This window comes from Oncorhynchus clarkii, chromosome 10 (genome assembly GCF_045791955.1).
Source record: "Oncorhynchus clarkii lewisi isolate Uvic-CL-2024 chromosome 10, UVic_Ocla_1.0, whole genome shotgun sequence".
Lineage (NCBI taxonomy): Eukaryota > Metazoa > Chordata > Actinopteri > Salmoniformes > Salmonidae > Oncorhynchus > Oncorhynchus clarkii.
The window spans coordinates 5,044,469-5,066,337 of record NC_092156.1 but is presented as its reverse complement, the minus strand read 5'-3'; the positions used below and the strand labels follow the sequence as shown (position 1 = coordinate 5,066,337).

General features: G+C 47.0%; 2 protein-coding genes across 2 annotated transcripts in view; one reads left to right on the top strand and one right to left on the bottom strand.

Annotated features, from left to right (window-relative positions):
- Window positions 1–710: 710 nt before the first annotated feature.
- LOC139419393 (protein ABHD15) lies at window positions 711–6,602 on the top strand. Its single transcript, XM_071169339.1, has 3 exons — window positions 711–2,338; window positions 5,039–5,268; window positions 5,542–6,602. The coding sequence occupies exons 1-3, from the start codon at window positions 1,457–1,459 to the stop codon at window positions 6,464–6,466; spliced, it is 2,037 nt and encodes a 678-aa protein (XP_071025440.1). The 5' UTR covers window positions 711–1,456; the 3' UTR covers window positions 6,467–6,602.
- A 10,522-nt stretch (window positions 6,603–17,124) lies between these two features.
- LOC139417929 (serine/threonine-protein kinase TAO1-like) overlaps window positions 17,125–21,869 on the bottom strand; it is a 51,743-nt gene continuing 46,998 nt past the window's right edge. Inside the window, exons 18-22 of the mRNA XM_071166921.1 lie at window positions 21,160–21,399; window positions 20,570–20,782; window positions 19,911–20,093; window positions 18,691–19,790; window positions 17,125–18,625 (exon numbers count right to left, since the gene is read on the bottom strand). Coding sequence (XP_071023022.1) covers window positions 19,335–19,790; window positions 19,911–20,093; window positions 20,570–20,782; window positions 21,160–21,399 — 1,092 coding nt within the window. The 3' untranslated portion in view covers window positions 17,125–18,625; window positions 18,691–19,334. The remainder of the gene's footprint in view (window positions 18,626–18,690; window positions 19,791–19,910; window positions 20,094–20,569; window positions 20,783–21,159; window positions 21,400–21,869) is intronic.

The following is a 21,869-nucleotide window of genomic DNA, read 5'->3' as shown; positions in this document are numbered from 1 at the left end:
ACGTGATTGCATTTAGAATTGTTTCGCAGTGATTGGGCTTATTAGACCGCTGTCCGAAAATATGTTCTGCTCGAAGACTGAAATTCCTCTCCGTGTCTGTATGACGTGTGTGTGATAAATAAGATACATAACACGTGCCAATTTAATTCCACGAAATTATGCAAATGAACGCATAGACCGATAAGCATGACAGGTCAAATGTATTTCCATCAACTGGCCTTATTTCTCTCTCTCCTGGACAATTGGTCGGTGCCAATTTTATTTATCGGCTTTTCTAAAAAAAAAAAATTAAGGCCAAAAGCCGTAATTACCACTAACCAAACCCTGGTGTGTCTGTGTAAGCAACATAGAAACCATAGTTTATCACCAGCCAATTGTTGATGTGACTACTTTGATTGGTTGATTTTAGATATTCATGTTTGCTCAGGGTTTGCTCAGTCCAACACGTGTAACTGTTATCTGTTTACCCAAATTGCCAAATTACCTTCTCTATGTAGACATGGAATAAAAGTGTTGTGTCTGTTCTTTTCACTCTATATCTATGGTGAGTTTAAGCCCAGCACTGATTGCTAATGATTTAGAGAGGGAGGGAGGGACTAATGGGGTTGGGAAAGAGGGATAGCGTAGGGAGGGTGAGAGGTATATTTGGTATCTAAAAGAGAGAGAGAGAGAGTAAGGTGACGTGCTCTCCCCCTCACCTTTTTTCTCTCAGTCTATTCTTTCTGTCACTCGTAGAGGTTGAGCAACACTAACTGGCTGCTATATTAGCAGGGGACAAAGGGAGAAACAGTGGAGCCAACACTGCTGCAAAGACCTGGTATACTAGATCAATGGACTGCTGTAAAGACCTGCTATACTAAATCACTGGACTGCTGTAAAGACCTGCTATACTAGATCACTGGACTGCTGTAAAGACCTGCTATACTAGATCACTGGACTGCTGTAAAGACTTGGTATACTAGATCACTGGACTGCTGTAAAGACCTGCTATACTAGATCACTGGACTGCTGCAAAGGCCTGCTACATTATACAAGATCAATGAAATGCTGTAAAGACCTGCTATACAAGATCACTGGACTGCTGCAAAGACCTGCTACATTATACAATATCACTGGACTGCTGTAAAGATCTGCTATACTAGATCAATGTAAATACCTGCTATACAACCCTGGCTGTACTAGCTCTCTGGGCGATCCATATCTGTTACTCAGGGCCACATTCAGTAGCCACCAAATGAGAGAAAATGTTGTGAATGGGAAGAGGTTCTAGCTGACCTGAAAAACTTGAACTTGTAGAGTTCTAGACCTGGACATTCTGGAGTTCTAGACCTGGACATTCTGGAGTTCTAGACCTGGACGTTGTAGAGTTCTAGACCTGGACGTTGTAGAGTTCTAGACCTGGACGTTGTAGAGTTCTAGACCTGGACGTTGTAGAGTTCTAGACCTGGTTCTAAACATGGTAACAATGGCCACTGACCAGGATGTCGTCTCCTCCTGTGAGTGGGAGTGTGACAGGGTGTTGTACCTCCTGCCCTCCCTGCTGCTGTTCCTGCTCTACCTGGCTCTCCGCTGGCCCCCGGTACAGCGAATGGCGAGGCTGGGGGTGAGGGCTGCCGCCTGGTGGCTGTGGGTGGCACTGTGCTGGGTCCTGGAGCTCCCCATCCACCACCCTCACACAGAGCCAGGCTGGGGCAAGGAGAGGGGAGTAACGCAGGAACAGGAGCATGGATCATCCCCAGGCCTTGCCATAGGACCGTCAACAGAGAAAAGCTGGGGTAGGGAGAGTGGAATGGGCCTTGGCTTGGGATCACATCCAGCCCTCTCCCCAGCCCCAGGACCCACTCTAGCCTGTAAGCCCACAGCCCTGGCCCGGTTCCTGCTCCAGCACTGCTGTTCCCTGGCCAGACCCAGACTGGCCCCATGGCCCAGGGGGGACCCCCACCTCCAGACCCTCTCAAGTTTGCTATTGGGGGGCCTGACTGCAGGAGACCAGGGACAAGAGGTCAACTTTAACCGAGATCACCTTCTACTGAAGGACGGGGGGGTAGTGGCTCTGGACTGGGCTGTAGGCGTAGGTGGGGGAGAGGCGGTGGGACGGGAGAGAGGGAAGGAGCACCATCCTGGGGGGAAGGCATTGGGCTGCCACACCTCCACACCCCCAATCCTCCTCCTCATCCCTCACTACTGGGGAGGAGTGACGCCCCACCTGAGAGGTCTGTGTAGAATGGCTCTTCGTCAGGGTTTCTATTCCCTCGTGTTTCACCGTAGGGGCACGGGGGGGTGCCCTCTCACCACGCCACGGCTGACTGAGTATGGAGACTCTGTTGACCTGATGCAGGTACACAATAATATTACTATAATAATTGTATGGTCTATAATTGACCTAATAATAAGACTTTACAGTTAAAGTCGGAAGGTTTACATACACCTTAGCCAAATACATTTAAACTCAGTTTTTCACAATTCCTGACATCTAATCCAAGTTAACATGTCTTAGGTCAGTTAGGATCACCACTTTTATTTTAAGAATGTGAAATGTCAGTATTATAGTAGAGAGAATGATTTATTTCCGCTTTTATTTCTTTCATCACATTCCCAGTGGGACAGAAGTTTACATACACTCAATTAGTATTTGGTAGCATTGCCTTTAAATTGTTTGACTTGGGTGCGTTTTGGGTAGCCTTCCTCAAGCTTCCCACAATAAGTTGGGTGAATTTCAGCCCATTCCTCCAGACAGAGCTGGTGTAACTGAGTCAGGTTTGTAGGCCTTCTTGCTCGCACATGCTTTTTCAGTTCTGCCCAGAAAAATTATATGGGATTGAGATCAGGGCTTTGTGATGGCCACTCTAATACCTTGACACAACTTTGGAAGTATGCTTGGGGTCATTGTCCATTTGGAAGATCCATTTGCAACCAAGTATCAACTTCCTGACTGATGTCTTGAGATGTTGCTTCTATATATCCACATCATTTTATTCCCTCATGATGCCATCTATTTGTGAAGTGCACAGGTCCCTCCTGCAGCAAAGCACCCCCACAACATGATGCTGCCACCCCCGTGCGGTTCACGGTTGGGATGGTGTTCTTCGGCTTGCAAGCATCCCCCTTTTTCTCCAAACATAATGATGGACATTATGGCCAAACAGTTCTATTTTTGTTTCATCAGACCAGAGAACATTTCTCCAAAAAGTACGATCTTTGTCCCCATGTGCAGTTCCAAACCGTAATCTGGCTTTTTTATGGCGGTTTTGGAGCAGTAGCTTCTTCCTTGCTGAGCGGCCTTTCAGGTTATGTCGATATAGGACTTGTTTTACTGTGGATATAGATACTTTTGTACCTGTTTCCTCCAGCATCTTCAAAAAGTCCTTTGCTGTTGTTTTGGGATTTAATTGCACTTTTCGCACCAAAGTACGTTCATCTCTAGGAGACAGAACGCGTCTCCTTCCTGAGCGGTATGACGGCTGCGTGGTCCCATGGTGTTTATACTTGCGTACTATTGTTTGTACAGATGAACGTGGTACCTTTTGATTTTCCCATGATGTCAAGCAAAGAGGCACTGAGTTTGAAGGTAGGCCTTGAAATACATCAACAGGTACACCTCCAATTGACTCAAATGATGTAAATTATCCTATCAGAAGCTTCTAAAGCCATGACATCATTTTCTGGAATTTTCCAAGCTGTTTAAAGGTACAGTCAACTTAGTGTATGTAAACTTCTGATCCACTGGAATTGTGATACAGTGAATTATAAGTGAAATAATCTGTCTGTAAACAATTGTTAGAAAAATTACTTGTCATGCACAAAGTAGATGTCCTAACCGACTTGCCAAAACTATAGTTTGTTAACAAGAAATGTGTGGAGTGGTTGAAAAGCGAGTTTTAATGACTCCAACCTAAGGGTATGTAAACTTCCAATTTAAACTGTAAATGCACACCTAGGTCCCATCCTAGTGAGACCATTGAGCTAGTCCTAGAACCATCCTAGTGAGACCATTGAGCTAGTCCTAGAACCCTCCTAGTGAGACCATTGAGCTAGTCCTAGAACCCTCCTAGTGAGACCATTGAGCTAGTCCTAGAACCCTCCTAGTGAGACCATTGAGCTAGTCCTAGAACCCTCCTAGTGAGACCATTGAGCTAGACCTAGAACCCACCTAGTGAGACCCCTCCTAGTGAGTGTAGCAATATCAGTAAGTTAACTAGCTGGTTTTCTAACAATATCTGTAGGCTAGCTAGCCGGTTTCATAACAATATCAGTAAGTTAGTTAGCTGGTTTTCTAACTATCTGTAGGCTAGCTAGCTGGTTTCATAGCAATAACAGTAGGCTAGCTAGCTAGCTGGTTTTATAACAATATCAGTAGGCTAGCTAGCTAGCTGGTTTCATAACAATATCAGTAAGCTAACTAGCTAGCTAGTTTCAGAACAATATCAGTAAGCTAGCTAGCTAGCTGGTTTTATAACAATATCAGTAGGCTAGCTAGCTAGCTAGCTGGTTTCAGAACAATATCAGTAGGCTAGCTAGCTAGCTAGCTGGTTTCAGAACAATATCAGTAAGCTAACTAGCTAGCTGGTTTTATAACAATATCAGTAGGCTAGCTAGCTAGCTGGTTTTATAACAATATCAATAGGCTAGCTAGCTGGTTTCAGAACAATATCAGTAAGCTAGCTAGCTAGCTGGTTTTATAACAATATCAGTAGGCTAGCTAGCTAGCTGGTTTTATAACAATATCAATAGGCTAGCTAGCTGGTTTCAGAACAATATCAGTAAGCTAGCTAGCTAGCTGGTTTTATAACAATATCAGTAGGCTAGCTAGCTAGCTGGTTTCATAACAATATAAGTAAGCTAACTAGCTAGCTGGTTTCAGAACAATATCAGTAAGCTAGCTAGCTAGCTGGTTTCAGAACAATATCAGTAAGCTAGCTAGCTAGCTGGTTTTATAACAATATCAGTAGGCTAGCTAGCTGGTTTTATAAAAATATCAGTAAGCTAGCTAGCTGGTTTTCTAACAATATTAAACAACCTTTAACCTTGTGTCCTCCAGACAGTAGCATATGTGCGTAGCCGGCACCCGTCCTCTGTGCTGGTAGCAGTGAGCGAGGGTTCTGGTTCGGGCCTGCTGCTGTCCTACTTGGGAGAGTGTGGCTCCTCCTCTTACCTGACGGCTGCAGCCTGCATCTCACCTGTCCTGCAGGGCCAACTGTGGTTTGACACGCCCCTGCCGCCACTCTACCGCTGGGCAGTGCTGATCCAACGCAAACTGCAGCTCAGCAGGTAGGAGAGAGATGATGATGATGATTATCGTTATGATGTTTATGTTAACCCACAGACCAGTATTACACAGTGTACCTTTTTGATGTCATTTCCCCCTACATTATCACCTTCAGGATAAACGTTGACGGCTGAACCGTAAATTACCTGGAAAAGTCCATTATAGTGTGCCACTCTAACAATGCCTGGCATTGAATCCCGGCCATGGTGACGATGGGGTTGGTAAACTGAGCTAAAGCATCAGAGATGATGTTCTGACTTCTTCTTCCTCCCCAGGTATGCCAGTGCCCTTCGTGGGGTGTTAGATGTAGACAGGGCTCTCCACTGTTCCTCCCTCAGAGACTTTGAAGAGACCCTGTTCTGCTCTGCACTGCGACCCAATATCCCCCATCACCCAACCAGTCACACACCGACCCCAGGGGCCAGAACCGCCAGCGGGACACCAACCACCAGAGCAGGGGACACAGCACCCCACCAACACACCCCACACCACTCAACAGGACCCCTCCTCCCTGGGGCCTCCACACACATCCCTGGGGCCCCAGCCTCCACCTCTGGAGCCAGATCAGGTGCCAGAGGGGCCACTGCTCCCCCACCCTCCCTTAGGGGAGCTGGGGTAGCAGGGGTAGCAGGGGTATCAGGGGTAGGTGGGGTGGCATCCTGGGTGCTGGGGGAGCGGGGTCGTCCTGCCAGGGACTGGGAGAGTTACTGGGAGAGGAACGAACCTCTGAGGGACGCAGACGAGGTGGCGGTTCCCGTGCTCTGCCTCTGTAGCCGTGACGACCCCCTCCTGCCGCCCCCCTCCACCCTGCCACTCGCCCTTTTCCAAAACAACCCTTATTTCTTGCTGGCGCTGACGGAGACGGGCGGACACTGTGGGTTTGGACTGGAGGAGGGAGGACAGGGGGAGGGAGAGGTGGGAGGTAACTGGAGTAGTGTGTCTGTGTTGGAGTACTTCAGGGTGGTGGCTGAATTTCTGAAGGGGGAGGAGAGGAAGGGGATGAGGTGGGGGGGAGTACGGGCATGGGCAGGGGGGGGCAGAGGGGCAGTACCATGCTACCCCCCCCGGAGGAAGAGGAGGGAGTCCATGATGAAGAGAGAGAGACCGAGCACACAGTCACACACACAGGAACACCTCTATGATGGAGGGGGAGGAGGGGAGGAGGGACAGTTTACCTGGCAGAGGTCCTACACACGTTGAGAAAGGAGGGGAGGATGGAGAGAAGGTGGAAGAGGAAGAGTGAAATAGGAGACACCCCAGAGAGCACTGATGAAAGAGAGAAAATGAGGAAGATGAGGGGAGTACAGGGAAAGAAAACTAATCATTTTAAGACTGGATCCAATCCGATCAGAGGTAGATCCGCGTTATAGCAAGCTTGACATATAAAGGTAATTTCCGATTGAGCTGACGTATGCAGTGTTTACCGTGAATTGGGTCTCCGCGAAGGCGGGAAAGTTGCCTTTAAAATTTGCATAGCTGACAAAAGCGCGATCAAATGTAATCCTCTCGCCCTCCTTAGATATGGCTGAGGTTTGGACCACAGGGGGTTGGTGTCACCTTAATTGGGGAGGACGGGCTCGTGGTAATGGCTGGAGTGGGAAATGATATCAAATACCTCAAACGTGTGGTTTCCATGGTTTCCAGGGTTTCCATGGTTTCCATGGTTTCCAGGTGTTCCAGATGCCATTCCATTCGCTCCGTTCCGGTCATTATTATGAGCCCGTCCTCCCCTCAGCAGCCTCCCTTGGTTTGGACACGTGCTTTTCTACAATGGACAAATTCGGATTGGTCAACCAAAGTTGAAAGAGCACAGTGAATCTGAATGTCCCATTTAATCTCGAAACCCAGAACCAAGTCTTGCGTGTGTCCAGCTACTTGGAGAACAGTCTTGTTTATTGAATGGGTTATTGAGTGGTATCCATCCTGAATCAGTGTTACTCAGAACAGGAGTTTATTGAATGGGTTATTGAGTGGTCTCCTCCTGAATCAGTGTTACTCAGAACAGGAGATGTGGGATGCATCCCCATTGGCACTCTATTCCCTATATGGTGCACTACTTTGGACCAAGGTGACTATATTCCTTTTATAGAGATCATGGTGCCATTTGGGATGCAGATGTGATCTTCAGTCGCAGCAGGAGGGAGGTGGGGGGTACATGTCACTTCCAGCCTACCAAAAAATAATTAATGCATTGATCTAACAGGCACTCTGTGAGCTTAGCTTTCATAAGGAAACAGATGGGACCGGGAATGATTCTAGCATAGATATAGACATATAGAATGGGTGGTAGAACTTATCTTGCTCTTAAATCTAGAACAGACACAGCACTTCATGGTTTATGACAAAGCCTCAGACAGAAGCATAGTCCAGCATCTTTAAATGGGAATTTCAGTTCTATGGTTTTGTATTTCTGTATATTAATATAATAATATATTAAAGCTACAGTACAGTAGTATTACTTGAGCCATGTTTGCTCGTTATTTGTGTTTATGCTATTCTGCATCAAATAAAACTTTGTCACATGCGACGAATACAACAAGTGTACACTTTACCGTGAAATGCTTTACTGACCAGCCCTTAACCAACAGTGCAGTTCAAGAAGAAGAAAATATTTACCAAGTGGACTAAAATAAAAAGTAACACAATGAGAATAACAATAACGAGGCAATGTGGAGGCTATATACAGGGGAGCACTGGTACCGAGTCAATGTGGAGGATATATACAGGGTATTACGGTACAGAGTCAATGTGGAGGCTATATACAGGGGTTACCGGTACAGAGTCAATGTGGAGGCTATATACAGGGGGTACCGGTACAGAGTAAATGTGGAGGCTATATACAGGGAGCACTGGTACCGAGTCAATGTGGAGGCTATACACAGGGTATTACGGTACAGAGTCAATGTGGAGGCTATATACAGGGGGTACCGGTACAGAGTCAGTGTGGAGGCTATATACAGGGGAGCACTGGTACCGAGTCAATGTGGAGGCTATACACAGGGTATTACGGTACAGAGTCAATGTGGAGGCTATATACAGGGGGTACCGGTACAGAGTCAGTGTGGAGGCTATATACAGGGTGTTACGGTACAGAGTCAATGTGGAGGCTATATACAGGGTATTACGGTATAGAGTCAATGTGGAGGCTATATACAGGGTATTACGGTATAGAGTCAATGTGGAGGCTATATACAGGGTGTTACGGTACAGAGTCAATGTGGAGGCTATATACAGGAGGCACCGGTACAGAGTCAATGTGGAGGCTATATACAGGGGAGCACTGGTACCGAGTCAATGTGGAGGCTATATACAGGGGGTACCGGTACAGAGTCAATGTGGAGGCTATATACAGGGGGTACCGGTACCGAGTCAATGTGGAGGCTATATACAGGAGGCACTGGTACCGAGTCAATGTGGAGGCTATATACAGGGGGTACCGGTACAGAGTCAATGTGGAGGCTATATACAGGGGAGCACTGGTACCGAGTCAATGTGGAGGCTATATACAGGGGGTACCGGTACAGAGTCAATGTGGAGGCTATATACAGGGGGTACCGGTACCGAGTCAATGTGGAGGCTATATACAGGGGGTACCGGTACAGAGTCAATGTGGAGGCTATATACAGGGGAGCACTGGTACCGAGTCAATGTGGAGGCTATATACAGGGGGTACCGGTACAGAGTCAATGTGGAGGCTATATACAGGGGAGCACTGGTACCGAGTCAATGTGGAGGCTATACACAGGGTATTACGGTACAGAGTCAATGTGGAGGCTATATACAGGGGGTACCGGTACAGAGTCAGTGTGGAGGCTATATACAGGGTGTTACGGTACAGAGTCAATGTGGAGGCTATATACAGGGTATTACGGTATAGAGTCAATGTGGAGGCTATATACAGGGTATTACGGTATAGAGTCAATGTGGAGGCTATATACAGGGGAGCACTGGTACCGAGTCAATGTGGAGGCTATATACAGGGGGTACCGGTACAGAGTCAATGTGGAGGCTATATACAGGGGGTACCGGTACCGAGTCAATGTGGAGGCTATATACAGGAGGCACTGGTACCGAGTCAATGTGGAGGCTATATACAGGGGGTACCGGTACAGAGTCAATGTGGAGGCTATATACAGGGGAGCACTGGTACCGAGTCAATGTGGAGGCTATATACAGGGGGTACCGGTACAGAGTCAATGTGGAGGCTATATACAGGGGGTACCGGTACCGAGTCAATGTGGAGGCTATATACAGGGGGTACCGGTACAGAGTCAATGTGGAGGCTATATACAGGGGAGCACTGGTACCGAGTCAATGTGGAGGCTATATACAGGGGGTACCGGTACAGAGTCAATGTGGAGGCTATATACAGGGGAGCACTGGTACCGAGTCAATGTGGAGGCTATACACAGGGTATTACGGTACAGAGTCAATGTGGAGGCTATATACAGGGGGTACCGGTACAGAGTCAGTGTGGAGGCTATATACAGGGTATTACGGTATAGAGTCAATGTGGAGGCTATATACAGGGTATTACGGTATAGAGTCAATGTGGAGGCCATATACAGGAGGCACCGGTACAGAGTCAATGTGGAGGCTATATACAGGGTGTTACGGTACAGAGTCAATGTGGAGGCTATATACAGGAGGCACCGGTACAGAGTCAATGTGGAGGCTATATACAGGGGAGCACTGGTACCGAGTCAATGTGGAGGCTATATACAGGGTGTTACGGTACAGAGTCAATGTGGAGGCTATATACAGGAGGCACCGGTACAGAGTCAATGTGGAGGCTATATACAGGGTATTACGGTATAGAGTCAATGTGGAGGCCATATACAGGAGGCACCGGTACAGAGTCAATGTGGAGGCTATATACAGGGTGTTACGGTACAGAGTCAATGTGGAGGCTATATACAGGAGGCACCGGTACAGAGTCAATGTGGAGGCTATATACAGGGGAGCACTGGTACCGAGTCAATGTGGAGGCTATATACAGGGGGTACCGGTAAAGAGTCAATGTGGAGGCTATATACAGGGGGTACCGGTACCGAGTCAATGTGGAGGCTATATACAGGAGGCACTGGTACCGAGTCAATGTGGAGGCTATATACAGGGGGTACCGGTACAGAGTCAATGTGGAGGCTATATACAGGGGAGCACTGGTACCGAGTCAATGTGGAGGCTATATACAGGGGGTACCGGTACCGAGTCAATGTGGAGGCTATATACAGGGGGTACCGGTACAGAGTCAATGTGGAGGCTATATACAGGGGGTACCGGTACCGAGTCAATGTGGAGGCTATATACAGGGGGTACCGGTACAGAGTCAATGTGGAGGCTATATACAGGGTATTACGGTATAGAGTCAATGTGGAGGCTATATACAGGGTATTACGGTATAGAGTCAATGTGGAGGCTATATACAGGGTATTACGGTATAGAGTCAATGTGGAGGCTATATACAGGAGGCACCGGTACAGAGTCAATGTGGAGGCTATATACAGGGGGTACCGGTACAGAGTCAGTGTGCAGGGGTACAGTCTAGTTGATGTAATCTGTACATATAGGTGGGGACGACGTGACTATTCACAGGTAACAAACACACAGCGAGTAGCAGCAGTGTAGAAAAGGGAGGGGAGGGGGGGGGGGGGGGGGGGGGGGTCAATGTAAATTGTCCAGTGGCGATTTTATGAATTGAATTATTCATCAGATGTTATCAGGTAGTTCTCTGTATAAAGTACGTCTAGGCTGAATCACAGGTGACTAAACTAAAACAGCAGGTAGAATTATTATTATTTTTAAAACGCAAAAGACTGCCAGTCTTTGTTTTGTATATCTAGGCTGCTAAACAAACAGCCTAATCAGCGTAAACAGGACCAGAGTCCTGCTGTCTGGCTGATGTGTTTACAAGAGAAGAAGAACAGCACCAAATACATCAGCCATTACAAGTGTTTTCAAGGATAATCATTGTAAACACCGTCCAACCAAATGTTTACTTGCTGGTTCCTTCTCTACAATGCAACAACAATAATACACAATAATAAAAACATAATGTACATTTCCCAGTCGAGTAGAATAAACATTTTAGCATAAGTATAATACAGCAAGAACCATATTTACACAAGTATCAGAGAAAAGTGGTTTGGGGCGGCCGAGTGTTTAAATTGTGCAGTATTAGCAATAGTAAATAAGGGTCTGGTAGCAGCAATTGTGTAGCCTGCGTGTGTGTTTGGTTTTACTATCCTTGTGGGGACCAGAAGTCCTCACAAGGACAGTAAAACAAGGAACATTTGGACAAGTGGGGACCTCCTCCCTATAGGTTGACTCATCGTTATTGGTTATCAGGCCTACAACTGACTGGTGTCTTTAGCAAATTTGATGATAGAGTTGGTGTCGTGCAATGCTACACAGTCGTGGGTGAACAGTGAGTACAGCAGAGGGCTGAGGACACACCCCTGGGGGGCCCCTAAGGGAGTGCAGCAGAGGGATGAAGACACACCCCTGGGGGACTCCTGTGTTAAGAGTCAGTGTAGAGGAGGTGTTTTGTTACCAATCCTCACAGGTGTGCTCGTCAGGAAGTGCAGGACCCAGTTGCAGAGGGTAGTGTCCAGACCCAGGGCTCTGAACTTGGTGACGAGCTTGGAGGGGAAACAATAGTGTTGAATGCTGAACTGTAGTCAATGAACAGCATTCTCACATAGGTGTTAATCTTGTCCAGATGTGTTGCGGCCGTGTGAATAGCGATGGAAACGGCATCTTCCGTGGATCGGTTGGAACGGTAGGCTAGCGAGTGGGTCCGGTGTGCCTGGCATGCTGGCCTTGATGTGGGCCATGACCAGCCTCTCGAAGCACTTCATGATGACCGGGACAAGTGCGAAAGGGCGATAATCATTTTGGCATGTTACCTTGATTTTTTGGGGGGGGGGGGGGGGGGGCACTGGGACGATGGTGATCTCCTCGAAGCACCCCCCAGCTGGTCAGCGCACATTCTGAGGACGCGGCCAGGGATGCCAACTGGGCCAGCGTTTTTGTTTTTTTGTTAAATAATCACTCTTCTGAGAGTTTTCCTCCAGTTAGTCTCAGAGAGCGACAGCACCTGGACATCCGGAGTGGCAACCGTCTTTCTGGATGGCTCGGTATCGTCTGCCTCGAAGCGAGCATAGTAGGCATAGCTCGTCTGAGAGGAAGGCAACACACGGCTGGATTTGTTGTCTGTAGTCCTTGCGTAGGACAGGTCTTGAGTTGTCAAAGATCTATTCAAGTTTGAGTTTGTATAGTTTTTTTTTTTATGGATTTGCGTAGCTCATAACCTGCCTTTTTTTGATAATTTGAGAAGAAATGATGGATCGATATTGAATTTTAAAAAGCCTGTTATATTAACTGATGTGCCCTTTTAATATATATATATATATATATATATATATATATATATATATATATATATATACAATATAGAGCACATGGACAATTCAATAAATATAAATAAAGACTTGCTAAAGTGCCAAAATTCAGCGGTTTTGAACCCTGTGTCACTTCTAGGAAGATTTTTTTTTTATCCCACTTAGCCACAACATTTCTCCATGTTTTCACCATCATTTGTAAAGTCCTAGTTATATTGTTGTTTTGACAATAACGAGACAACGATAACGAGAGGTTCCAGACTTACAACATCCGCAACTAGCGGTTCCAGATTTACAACATCCGTAACTAGCGGTTCCAGATTTACAACATCCGTAACTAGCGGTTCCAGATTTACAACATCCGTAACGAGCGGTTCCAGATTTACAACATCCGTAACGAGCGGTTCTAGATTTACAACATCCGTAACGAGAGGTTCCAGATTTACAACATCCGTAACGAGCGGTTCCAGATTTACAACATCCCCAACTAGAGGTTCCAGATTTACAACATCCGTAACGAGCGGTTCCAGATTTACAACATCCGTAACGAGCGGTTCCAGATTTACAACATCCGTAACTAGCGGTTCCAGATTTACAACATCCGTAACGAGCGGTTCCAGATTTACAACATCCGTAACTAGCGGTTCCAGATTTACAACATCCGTAACTAGCGGTTCCAGATTTACAACATCCGTAACGAGAGGTTCCAGATTTACAACATCCGTAACTAGCGGTTCCAGATTTACAACATCCGTAACGAGAGGTTCCAGATTTACAACATCCGTAACGAGAGGTTCCAGATTTACAACATCCGTAACGAGAGGTTCCAGATTTACAACATCCGTAACGATCGGTTCCAGATTTACAACATCCGTAACTAGCGGTTCCAGATTTACAACATCCGTAACGAGAGGTTCCAGATTTACAACATCCGTAACGAGAGGTTACAGATTTACAACATCCGTAATGAGAGGTTCCAGATTTACAACATCCGTAACGATCGGTTCCAGATTTACAACATCCGTAACGATCGGTTCCAGATTTACAACATCCGTAACTAGCGGTTCCAGATTTACAACATCCGTAACGAGATGTTCCAGATTTACAACATCCGTAACTAGCGGTTCCAGATTTACAACATCCGTAACGAGATGTTCCAGATTTACAACATCCGTAACTAGCGGTTCCAGATTTACAACATCCGTAACTAGCGGTTCCAGATTTACAACATCCTTAACGAGCGGTTCCAGATTTACAACATCCGTAACGAGCGGTTTCCGTATTTGCAGGGAGGGGTACGCGCATCGCCCTCATGCCACAATGTTTGCAAACACAGAAAGGGGCTTATAGGGAATAAAACGCCATACCTGACCCACCATGTGACCTGATGTCAAAAAAATCTCTGGTCATGTGATCGGTTTATACATCTTCTTTGAGGAAAGCTAGAAGGATTTGTATTATTTCCACAATCATCTACTGTCATTGTCTTCCAGAGTTGTTGAATAAGCAGTATGTACGCACGCACACACACAGAGACACACACACACACACGTATTCACGCTGAACCCACACTACACTCTGACAGGACTCAGAAGTACCAAAATGACTTTATTACAGTCGATTCTTTGTCCAGTAGCCCTCTTCCAACAAAAACATTAATGACAAAACATTACATTTGTCCCTTAAAACTTTAGTTTCTCAACTTCTTTTATACATTTTAAATCACTTTATTTTTCTGTAATTTATAGGGTTTTTATTTTATGCAATCTTGCAGACATTTTTTTTTTTTGCACAATCTATACAGTTTAACACAGGTTACATGGGAATGGGTACTGTAACTCAACCTGGGAAATTAAAACAAATCAAGAGGAATACTGATCAAACAGACTGTACAGAGATGTAATCCTGCCACACCAAGGATTAACCAAATCAGAGTGAATCTCTGATTTAAATCTGACCATTCAAAGTAGATCTCATCATAATATGGCCAATCGAAATGAGATCAATCAATGTAGATAAAACCAATCATTTCTCTCAATAAGATAAATAAAAACACCAACAGAAAATAAAAACTATTAAAAGGGAGAAGGTGAAGATGGAAGAGGAGTACAGCACATCCTCCTCAGTTTGGGGAGAGACCTGAAGGTTATTTTCAGAAAGGATGAGTGTGAAAGAGAGAAGATTGAGAATAGTTCACAGGTCAGTGGAGAATCTGAACTGGTGGAGACAACGGAACTCAACGGGCTCCGACGGAACTCAACGGGCTCCGACGGAACTCAACGGGCTCCGACAGAACCCCAGGGGCTCCGACGGAACTCAACGGGCTCCGACGGAACTCAACGGGCTCCGACAGAACCCCAGGGGCACCGACGGAACTCAATGGACTCCAAAATAACTCAATGGGTTCCAACAGAACTCAATGGACTCCAATGGAACTCAATGGACTCCAACGGAACTCAATGGGCTCCGACGGAACTCAATGGGCTCCAACGGAACTCAATAGAACTGCTCCAGAACCACACCTTTTGTGTGTGTACAAGGTATGTGGTTGATGTTTTCGTATTCATTGTCTTGTTAAATACCATCGTTAGAGACCGTGTCAGTTATCACAGTGGTTTGTGACTTCACAATACAAGCAGTTCATTTGTCTTGACTTTGAATTGCTTTTCTTTGCTTTAAATAATGTTTTTATTCTAAATGTACAATATTAACACATTTTATCCAATACATCCCAGATTAAATCGACGTTAAATCGACTATATATATATATCTTTTATATATCATTATTTTGCCACACCTCCCCCACCTTATATATATATATATATATCTATACGCTCTTCACTTCACATATCCACCTTTATATATATATATACACTTTATTTTAGACATCAATATTCTCCAATATGCTCCTTCACAGGGGGTAGATGGGTCTGTCTTAGGAGGGAATCGGAGGGTGGTCCGGAAGTGGTAGGGGGGCGGTAACGACGGGGTGAGCTTGAGCTGGGGTGGGGGGGTTACAGGAGCATTGCAGGGGCGACAGCAGCTTCGCCAACCACACCCCCCCCAAAAAAGGACACTCAGCAGTCATAAACCAATACCTACACGGTAATGTAACCATACCACATTATATTTACACAGTTCTATACCTCTCTCTCTCTCTCTCTCCTTTCAACACTCTGTAAACCCTTCACCTGAGGATGCTCTTCCTGTTCCCGGAAACACAATATCATCACTTTACACCCCAGCTTCCTTAAATCACTCTTTAACTTGGCCTGATCCTCCTTTACCAGTTGTAATACACCCAGCTTCTCGTTTCACTCTGTTCATCAGCAACAGCAGACCCATAGGTGGTGGGTGGAAGGAGGGGGGGGGGGGGGTGGCGGGGCAGGGGCAGGGGACTTGTTGAGGGGTGGAGATTAAAGGAAAAGGAGAGCGAGAGCGAGGAAAGGTAAGTGGGTGAGAGAGATGGTGAAAAGGTAAGAGAGAGAGAGATGGTGAAAAGGTAAGAGAGAGAGATGGTGAAAAGGTAAGAGAGAGAGAGAGATGGTGAAAAGGTAAGAGAGAGAGATGGTGAAAAGGTAAGAGAGAGAGAGAGATGGTGAAAAGGTAAGAGAGAGATGGTGAAAAGTTAAGAGTGGGAGAGAGAGAGATGGTGAAAAGTTAAGAATGGGAGAGAGAGAGAGGGTGATTTTGGATCATTTGAGATCCATGATCATAAAGTGTATGTTGTTGATGTGGACATTAAAGAAGTGTGTACAGTAACTGCTAGTCTCTCTGTAAAGTCACATGATCGTGGCAAAGTGCTGTTGCCATGGGATCAAAATGCCCACCCAGACCAGAGACAGACAGGGAAGTGGACCTATGAGAGCAGAGCATCGCACAGACTGACCATCCTATTGGCTATAACTGACACACAGGAGGCTGTGGAAACTGACAGTGAACCCTGAGAAGCCTGTCAGCCTACAGAGGGCCATGATTTAAACCAAATGTTTAGTGCTGGGTTGGAACAAAAACCTGCACTGGCCAACATGGATATGATAGAGAAGAGACTCTTCTCTTTGGCATCTCTACATGAGTGTGTTTCCATCACCACCACTCAGTTTAGTTCAAGCATAAACTCAATAACACACTTCATCACAGTCTTGTCTGCATCTCAAATTGCACCCTATTCATTCCCCCATTTAGTGCACTACTTTTTACCAAGGGCTCTGATCAAAACTAGTGCACTACTTTTAGTGCACTACTTTTGACCAAGGGCTCTGATCAAAACTAGTGCACTACTTTTAGTGCACTGCTTTTAGTGCACTACTTTTGACCAAAGGCTCTGATCAAAACTAGTGCACTACTTTTAGTGCACCACTTTTGACCAAGGGCTCTGATCAAAACTAGTGCACTGCTTTTAGTGCACCACTTTTGACCAAAGGCTCTGATCAAAACTAGTGCACTATTTTTAGTGCACTACTTTTGACCAAGGGCTCTGATCAAAACTAGTGCACTACTTTTAGTGCACTGCTTTTAGTGCACTACTTTTGACCAAAGGCTCTGATCAAAACTAGTGCACTACTTTTAGTGCACTACTTTTGACCAAAGGCTCTGATCAAAACTAGTGCACTACTTTTAGTGCACTGCTTTTGACCAAGGGCTCTGATCAAAACTAGTGCACTACTTTTAGTGCACTGCTTTTAGTGCACCACTTTTGACCAAAGGCTCTGATCAAAACTAGTGCACTACTTTTAGTGCACTACTTTTAGTGCTCTACTTTTAGTGCACTACTTTTAGTGCACTACTTTTGACCAAGGGCTCTGATCAAAACTAGTGCACTAGTAAAACTACTCTCTATTAAACACGTATTCTGATATCATGTTTGTTCTGTGTCTCCTTCCTCGACTGACTTGACAACCCGTCTCCAACGTTCCTCTTCCTATGTCTTTCTGTGTCTCATTCAAAACAAACCCGTATCAGGAAAACAAAAAAAAATGTGTTTGATCTCACTGTTGGCCACTGTAATAGATATTCAGCCTCGAAACAAATAGTAACCAGGAAGTATCTGTGATGGTTTATCAATGGTCACTCTCCTGCCGCCATTGTCACAAGGAGTTTATTAGCATCGTGACGTGTGTGACGGCATTTACACTCCATCAATGACAACTTCCTGATTTACTGCATTTAGACCATCTCAATGGAAATGGATTGGTCGAAACGTAAAGTGCTTTAGACAGGCGTGTTTAAAGTGACTACGAGTGTGTAGGTCTACGACAAACAACATGACATGAGGAGACTGGCGTGGTTTGACATCATTAGACTATGGCACATCTACATTGTCATATGGCTGGGTTACTGTATTCTAATATGGCTGGGGTACTGTATTCTAATATGGCTGGGTTACTGTATTCTAACACGGCTGGGTTACTGTATTCTAATATGGCTGGGTTACTGTATTCTAATATGGCTGGGTTACTGTATTCCAACACGGCTGGGTTACTGTATTCCAGAACGGCCGGGTTACTGTATTCCAACACGGCTGGGTTACTGTATTCCACTGTCTCCTGTCCTGTCAGTCTATACTATCAGTATTGAAGAGAAGATGACAGTGTTGATGAGAAACAGGGAGGAAGAGAGAGAGAAATAGAATGGGGAGGAAGGGATATCGGTTTCCCCTATGATCCCCAACCTAGGGTGCTGTTTTCAATGTGCATGCTAGCCGTGTGCGTGCCCACGTTTGTAAGTTTGTGGAAGACCAGCATCCCTGTGTGATTATGGTTTGGTCAGGTGCATTTGAATTTTTATTGAACCTTTATTTAACTAGGCAAGTCAGTTAAGAACAAATTATTATTTACAATGACGGCCTAGGAACAGTGGGTTAACTGGCTGTTCAGGGGCAGAACAACAGATTTGTACCTTGTCAGCTCTAACCACTAGGCTACCTGCCCCCCCTACACTCTAACCACTAGGCTACCTGCCCCCCCCTACACTCTAACCACTAGACTACCTGCCCCCTCTACACTCTAACCACTAGGCTACCTGCCCCCCCCTTTAGTGTGTGTTAAGATGGTTGGTACACCAGCTGTGTGGGTTTCAAGGCTAACGACAAGTGTGTTCATCTTCTGTGTGTGTGTGTCTTCAGTGTGTGTGTGTGTGTGTCTTCAGTGTGTGTGTGTGTGTGTGTCTTCAGTGTGTGTGTCTTCAGTCTGCGTGTGTGTCTTCAGTGTGTGTGACTTCAGTCTGTGTGTGTGTGTGTCTTCAGTGTGTGTCTTCAGTCTGTGTGTGTGTCTTCAGTCTGTGTGTGTGTCTTCAGTCTGCGTGTGTGTCTTCAGTCTGCGTGTGTGTCTTCAGTCTGCGTGTGTGTCTTCAGTCTGTGTGTGTGTCTTCAGTCTGCGTGTGTGTCTTCAGTGTGTGTGACTTCAGTCTGTGTGTGTGTGTGTCTTCAGTGTGTGTCTTCAGTCTGTGTGTGTGTGTCTTCAGTCTGTGTGTGTGTCTTCAGTCTGCGTGTGTGTCTTCAGTCTGTGTGTGTGTCTTCAGTCTGCGTGTGTGTCTTCAGTCTGCGTGTGTGTCTTCAGTGTGTGTGTGTCTTCAGTCTGCGTGTGTGTCTTCAGTGTGTGTGTCTTCAGTCTGCATGTGTGTCTTCAGTGTGTGTGACTTTTGTCTGTGTGTGTGTGTGTGTGTGTCTAGGTGTATGACAGGTGTGATCCGTTGGAGATCTGGGAGGTGATGCTGGCGCTCCTGCTCATGCCCTGTTCGCTCCGCCCACCTCCCGACGTCGACGCCCTCCTCATAACCTGGGGGCTGTTCCTGACCCCCCCCACTCCCACCCCACTCCCCCTCTGACTCCCCCCTCCAGAGGGCTGGTGCAGGCTCCAGGGAGGGGGTCCCCCAGCCAGCACAGGGTGACCCCACGGCTGCTGGGAGCTGGACCCCCCCTGGTGATGGCTTTGTTGAGACGCTCCAGACCCCCCCGGGCTGCCGTGTGTGTCAGAGCCCTGCACGTTGGACAGCACCATGTTGCTGAAGCCTAGTCTCATGGACTCTGTGTCGAAGGCCTCCATCTCCCTGGCCTGGCGCTCCAACAGAGACCTGATACGCTCCACACGCTCGTTCTGCAGAGACAGCATCTCCTCCTCAATCTGGAGGGAGACACACACCGAGAGAGATGGGGACGGGGGGGACGGGGGGGGACAGTCAGATACACACACGAACACACACACACTGCGATGCCAACACCCCGCCTCCCCCCCATTCCCTACCTTGTGTTCCAGTAGAGCCCTGCGGAGCGACACCCTCTGCTCCAGATCCTTCCTCTCTCTGTCGTGCTGGGCGTCTGTCTGCATCTTGATTTTACTCTGGTAGGCGTTCAGCAGCTCCAACTCCTGATGCAGCTGCTGCCTCAGCACCTGACACTCACCCTCTTGGGCTTCGTCCAAACGCAGCTGCAGAGAGAGGGAGGGGTGGAGAGGGAGGGAGGGGTGGGGAGGGAGGGTGGCAGGGGTGGGGAGGGAGGGAGGGCGGGATGGGGAGGGAGGGAGGCAGGGGTTGGGAGGGAGGGAGGGCGGGAGGGAAGCAGGGGTGGGGAGGGAAGCAGGGGTGGGGAGGGAGGCCGGGAGGGGTGGGGGGAGAGGGGTGGAGGGAGAGGGAGGGAGGGAAGGAGGCAGGGGTGGGGAGGGAGGGGTGGGGGGGTGGGGAGGGAGGGAGGGATTGAGCCTCTTTTGCCAGTGTGTGGTATCAGATTGTGTAGACTAGAGTGTGTGTGTGTGTGGTATCAGATTGTGTAGACTACTATGTTTGTGTGTGTGTGGTAGCATGTTGTGTAGACTAGAGCGTGTGTGTGTGTGCTATCAGATTGTGTAGACTAGAGCGTGTGTGTGCTATCAGATTGTGTAGACTAGAGCGTGTGTGTAATACTCACAGCCTGTGTGGACAACATGTGGTTGTTAGAGTGGTCGTACTGCTCGGCCAGAATGGCCAGTTTCCTGGTCTGCTCCTCCTTCAGCCTCTTGAGCACCGCCTTGTGGTCGGCCTTGGGAGTGCTCTCCAACAGGTGGTTCTTCAGGGCCTTGAACTGCCGTGTCTGGATCTTACACGTGTCCTGGAACTGCTTCTTAATCTGCAGCTCTTTGGACTGGGGGGGTAAAGTACAGTACAGTAGGTGGGTGTTGAAAATGGTACAACAAATATTGATCATGGAACATTGCTTTGAATGGGAATCCCTCATTCATAGTCTCTCTCTCTCTCTCTCTCTCTCTCTCTCTCTCTCTCTCTCTCTCTCTCTCTCTCTCTCTCTCTCTCTCTCTCTCTCTCTCACCCTTTCTCTCACCCTTTCTCTCACCCTTTCTCTCTCTCTCTCTCTCTCTCTCTCTCTCTCTCTCTCTCTCTCTCTCTCACCCTTTCTCTCACCCTTTCTCTCTCTCTCTCTCTCTCTCTCTCTCTCTCTCACCCTTTCTCTCTCTCTCTCTCTCTCTCTTACCTTTTCACCATCTCTCTCTCTCTCATATTTACCTTTAAACTCTTGGGTTGCTGTCGAACCTCCATGACGTGTTTGCGTCTCAGTTCTCTCTCCCTCCTCTTGTTGTACTCCAGCTGATTGGTCAGTTCCGTCTGGTGCTGCGTCCTGATAAGCTCCGCCCTCATCTTCTGGATGGTTCCCAGATGTCTGAACTCCAGCTCCTGCATCGACTCGTGATGTCTGAGCAGCATGGCATGTTCCAAGTCCTTCTGGGTCTGACGCTTATTCAACTCCTGACACACACAGAGAGAGAGAGAGAGTGGAGAGAGAGAGAGAGAGAGAGAGAGAGAGAGAGAGAGTGGAGAGAGAGAGAGAGAGAGAGAGACAGAGAGAGAGGAGAGAGAGAGAGAGAGACAGAGAGAGAGGAGAGAGAGAGTTAGAGAGAGAGAGAGTGGAGAGAGAGAGAGTGGAGAGAGAGAGAGTTAGAGAGAGAGAGAGGAGAGAGAGAGAGTGGAGAGAGAGAGAGTTAGAGAGAGAGAGAGGAGAGAGAGACAGAGAGAGAGAGAGACAGAGAGAGAGTTAGAGAGAGAGAGAGAGACAGAGAGAGAGGAGAGAGAGACAGAGAGAGAGAGAGAGAGAGACAGAGAGAGAGTTAGAGAGAGAGAGAGAGTGGAGAGAGAGAGAGAGAGAGAGAGTGGAGAGAGAGAGAGAGAGAGAGAGAGAGTGAGAGAGAGAGAGAGAGAGAGAGAGAGTGGAGAGAGAG

Bases quoted from the DNA above. Each gene is read 5' to 3' on its own strand.
- LOC139419393 (XM_071169339.1), top strand. From the start codon at position 1,457: ATGGTAACAATGGCCACTGACCAGGATGTCGTCTCCTCCTGTGAGTGG. The intron at 2,339-5,038 runs GTACACAATAAT...TGTGTCCTCCAG, and splicing joins ACTCTGTTGACCTGATGCAG to ACAGTAGCATATGTGCGTAG. The intron at 5,269-5,541 runs GTAGGAGAGAGA...CTTCCTCCCCAG, and splicing joins CGCAAACTGCAGCTCAGCAG to GTATGCCAGTGCCCTTCGTG.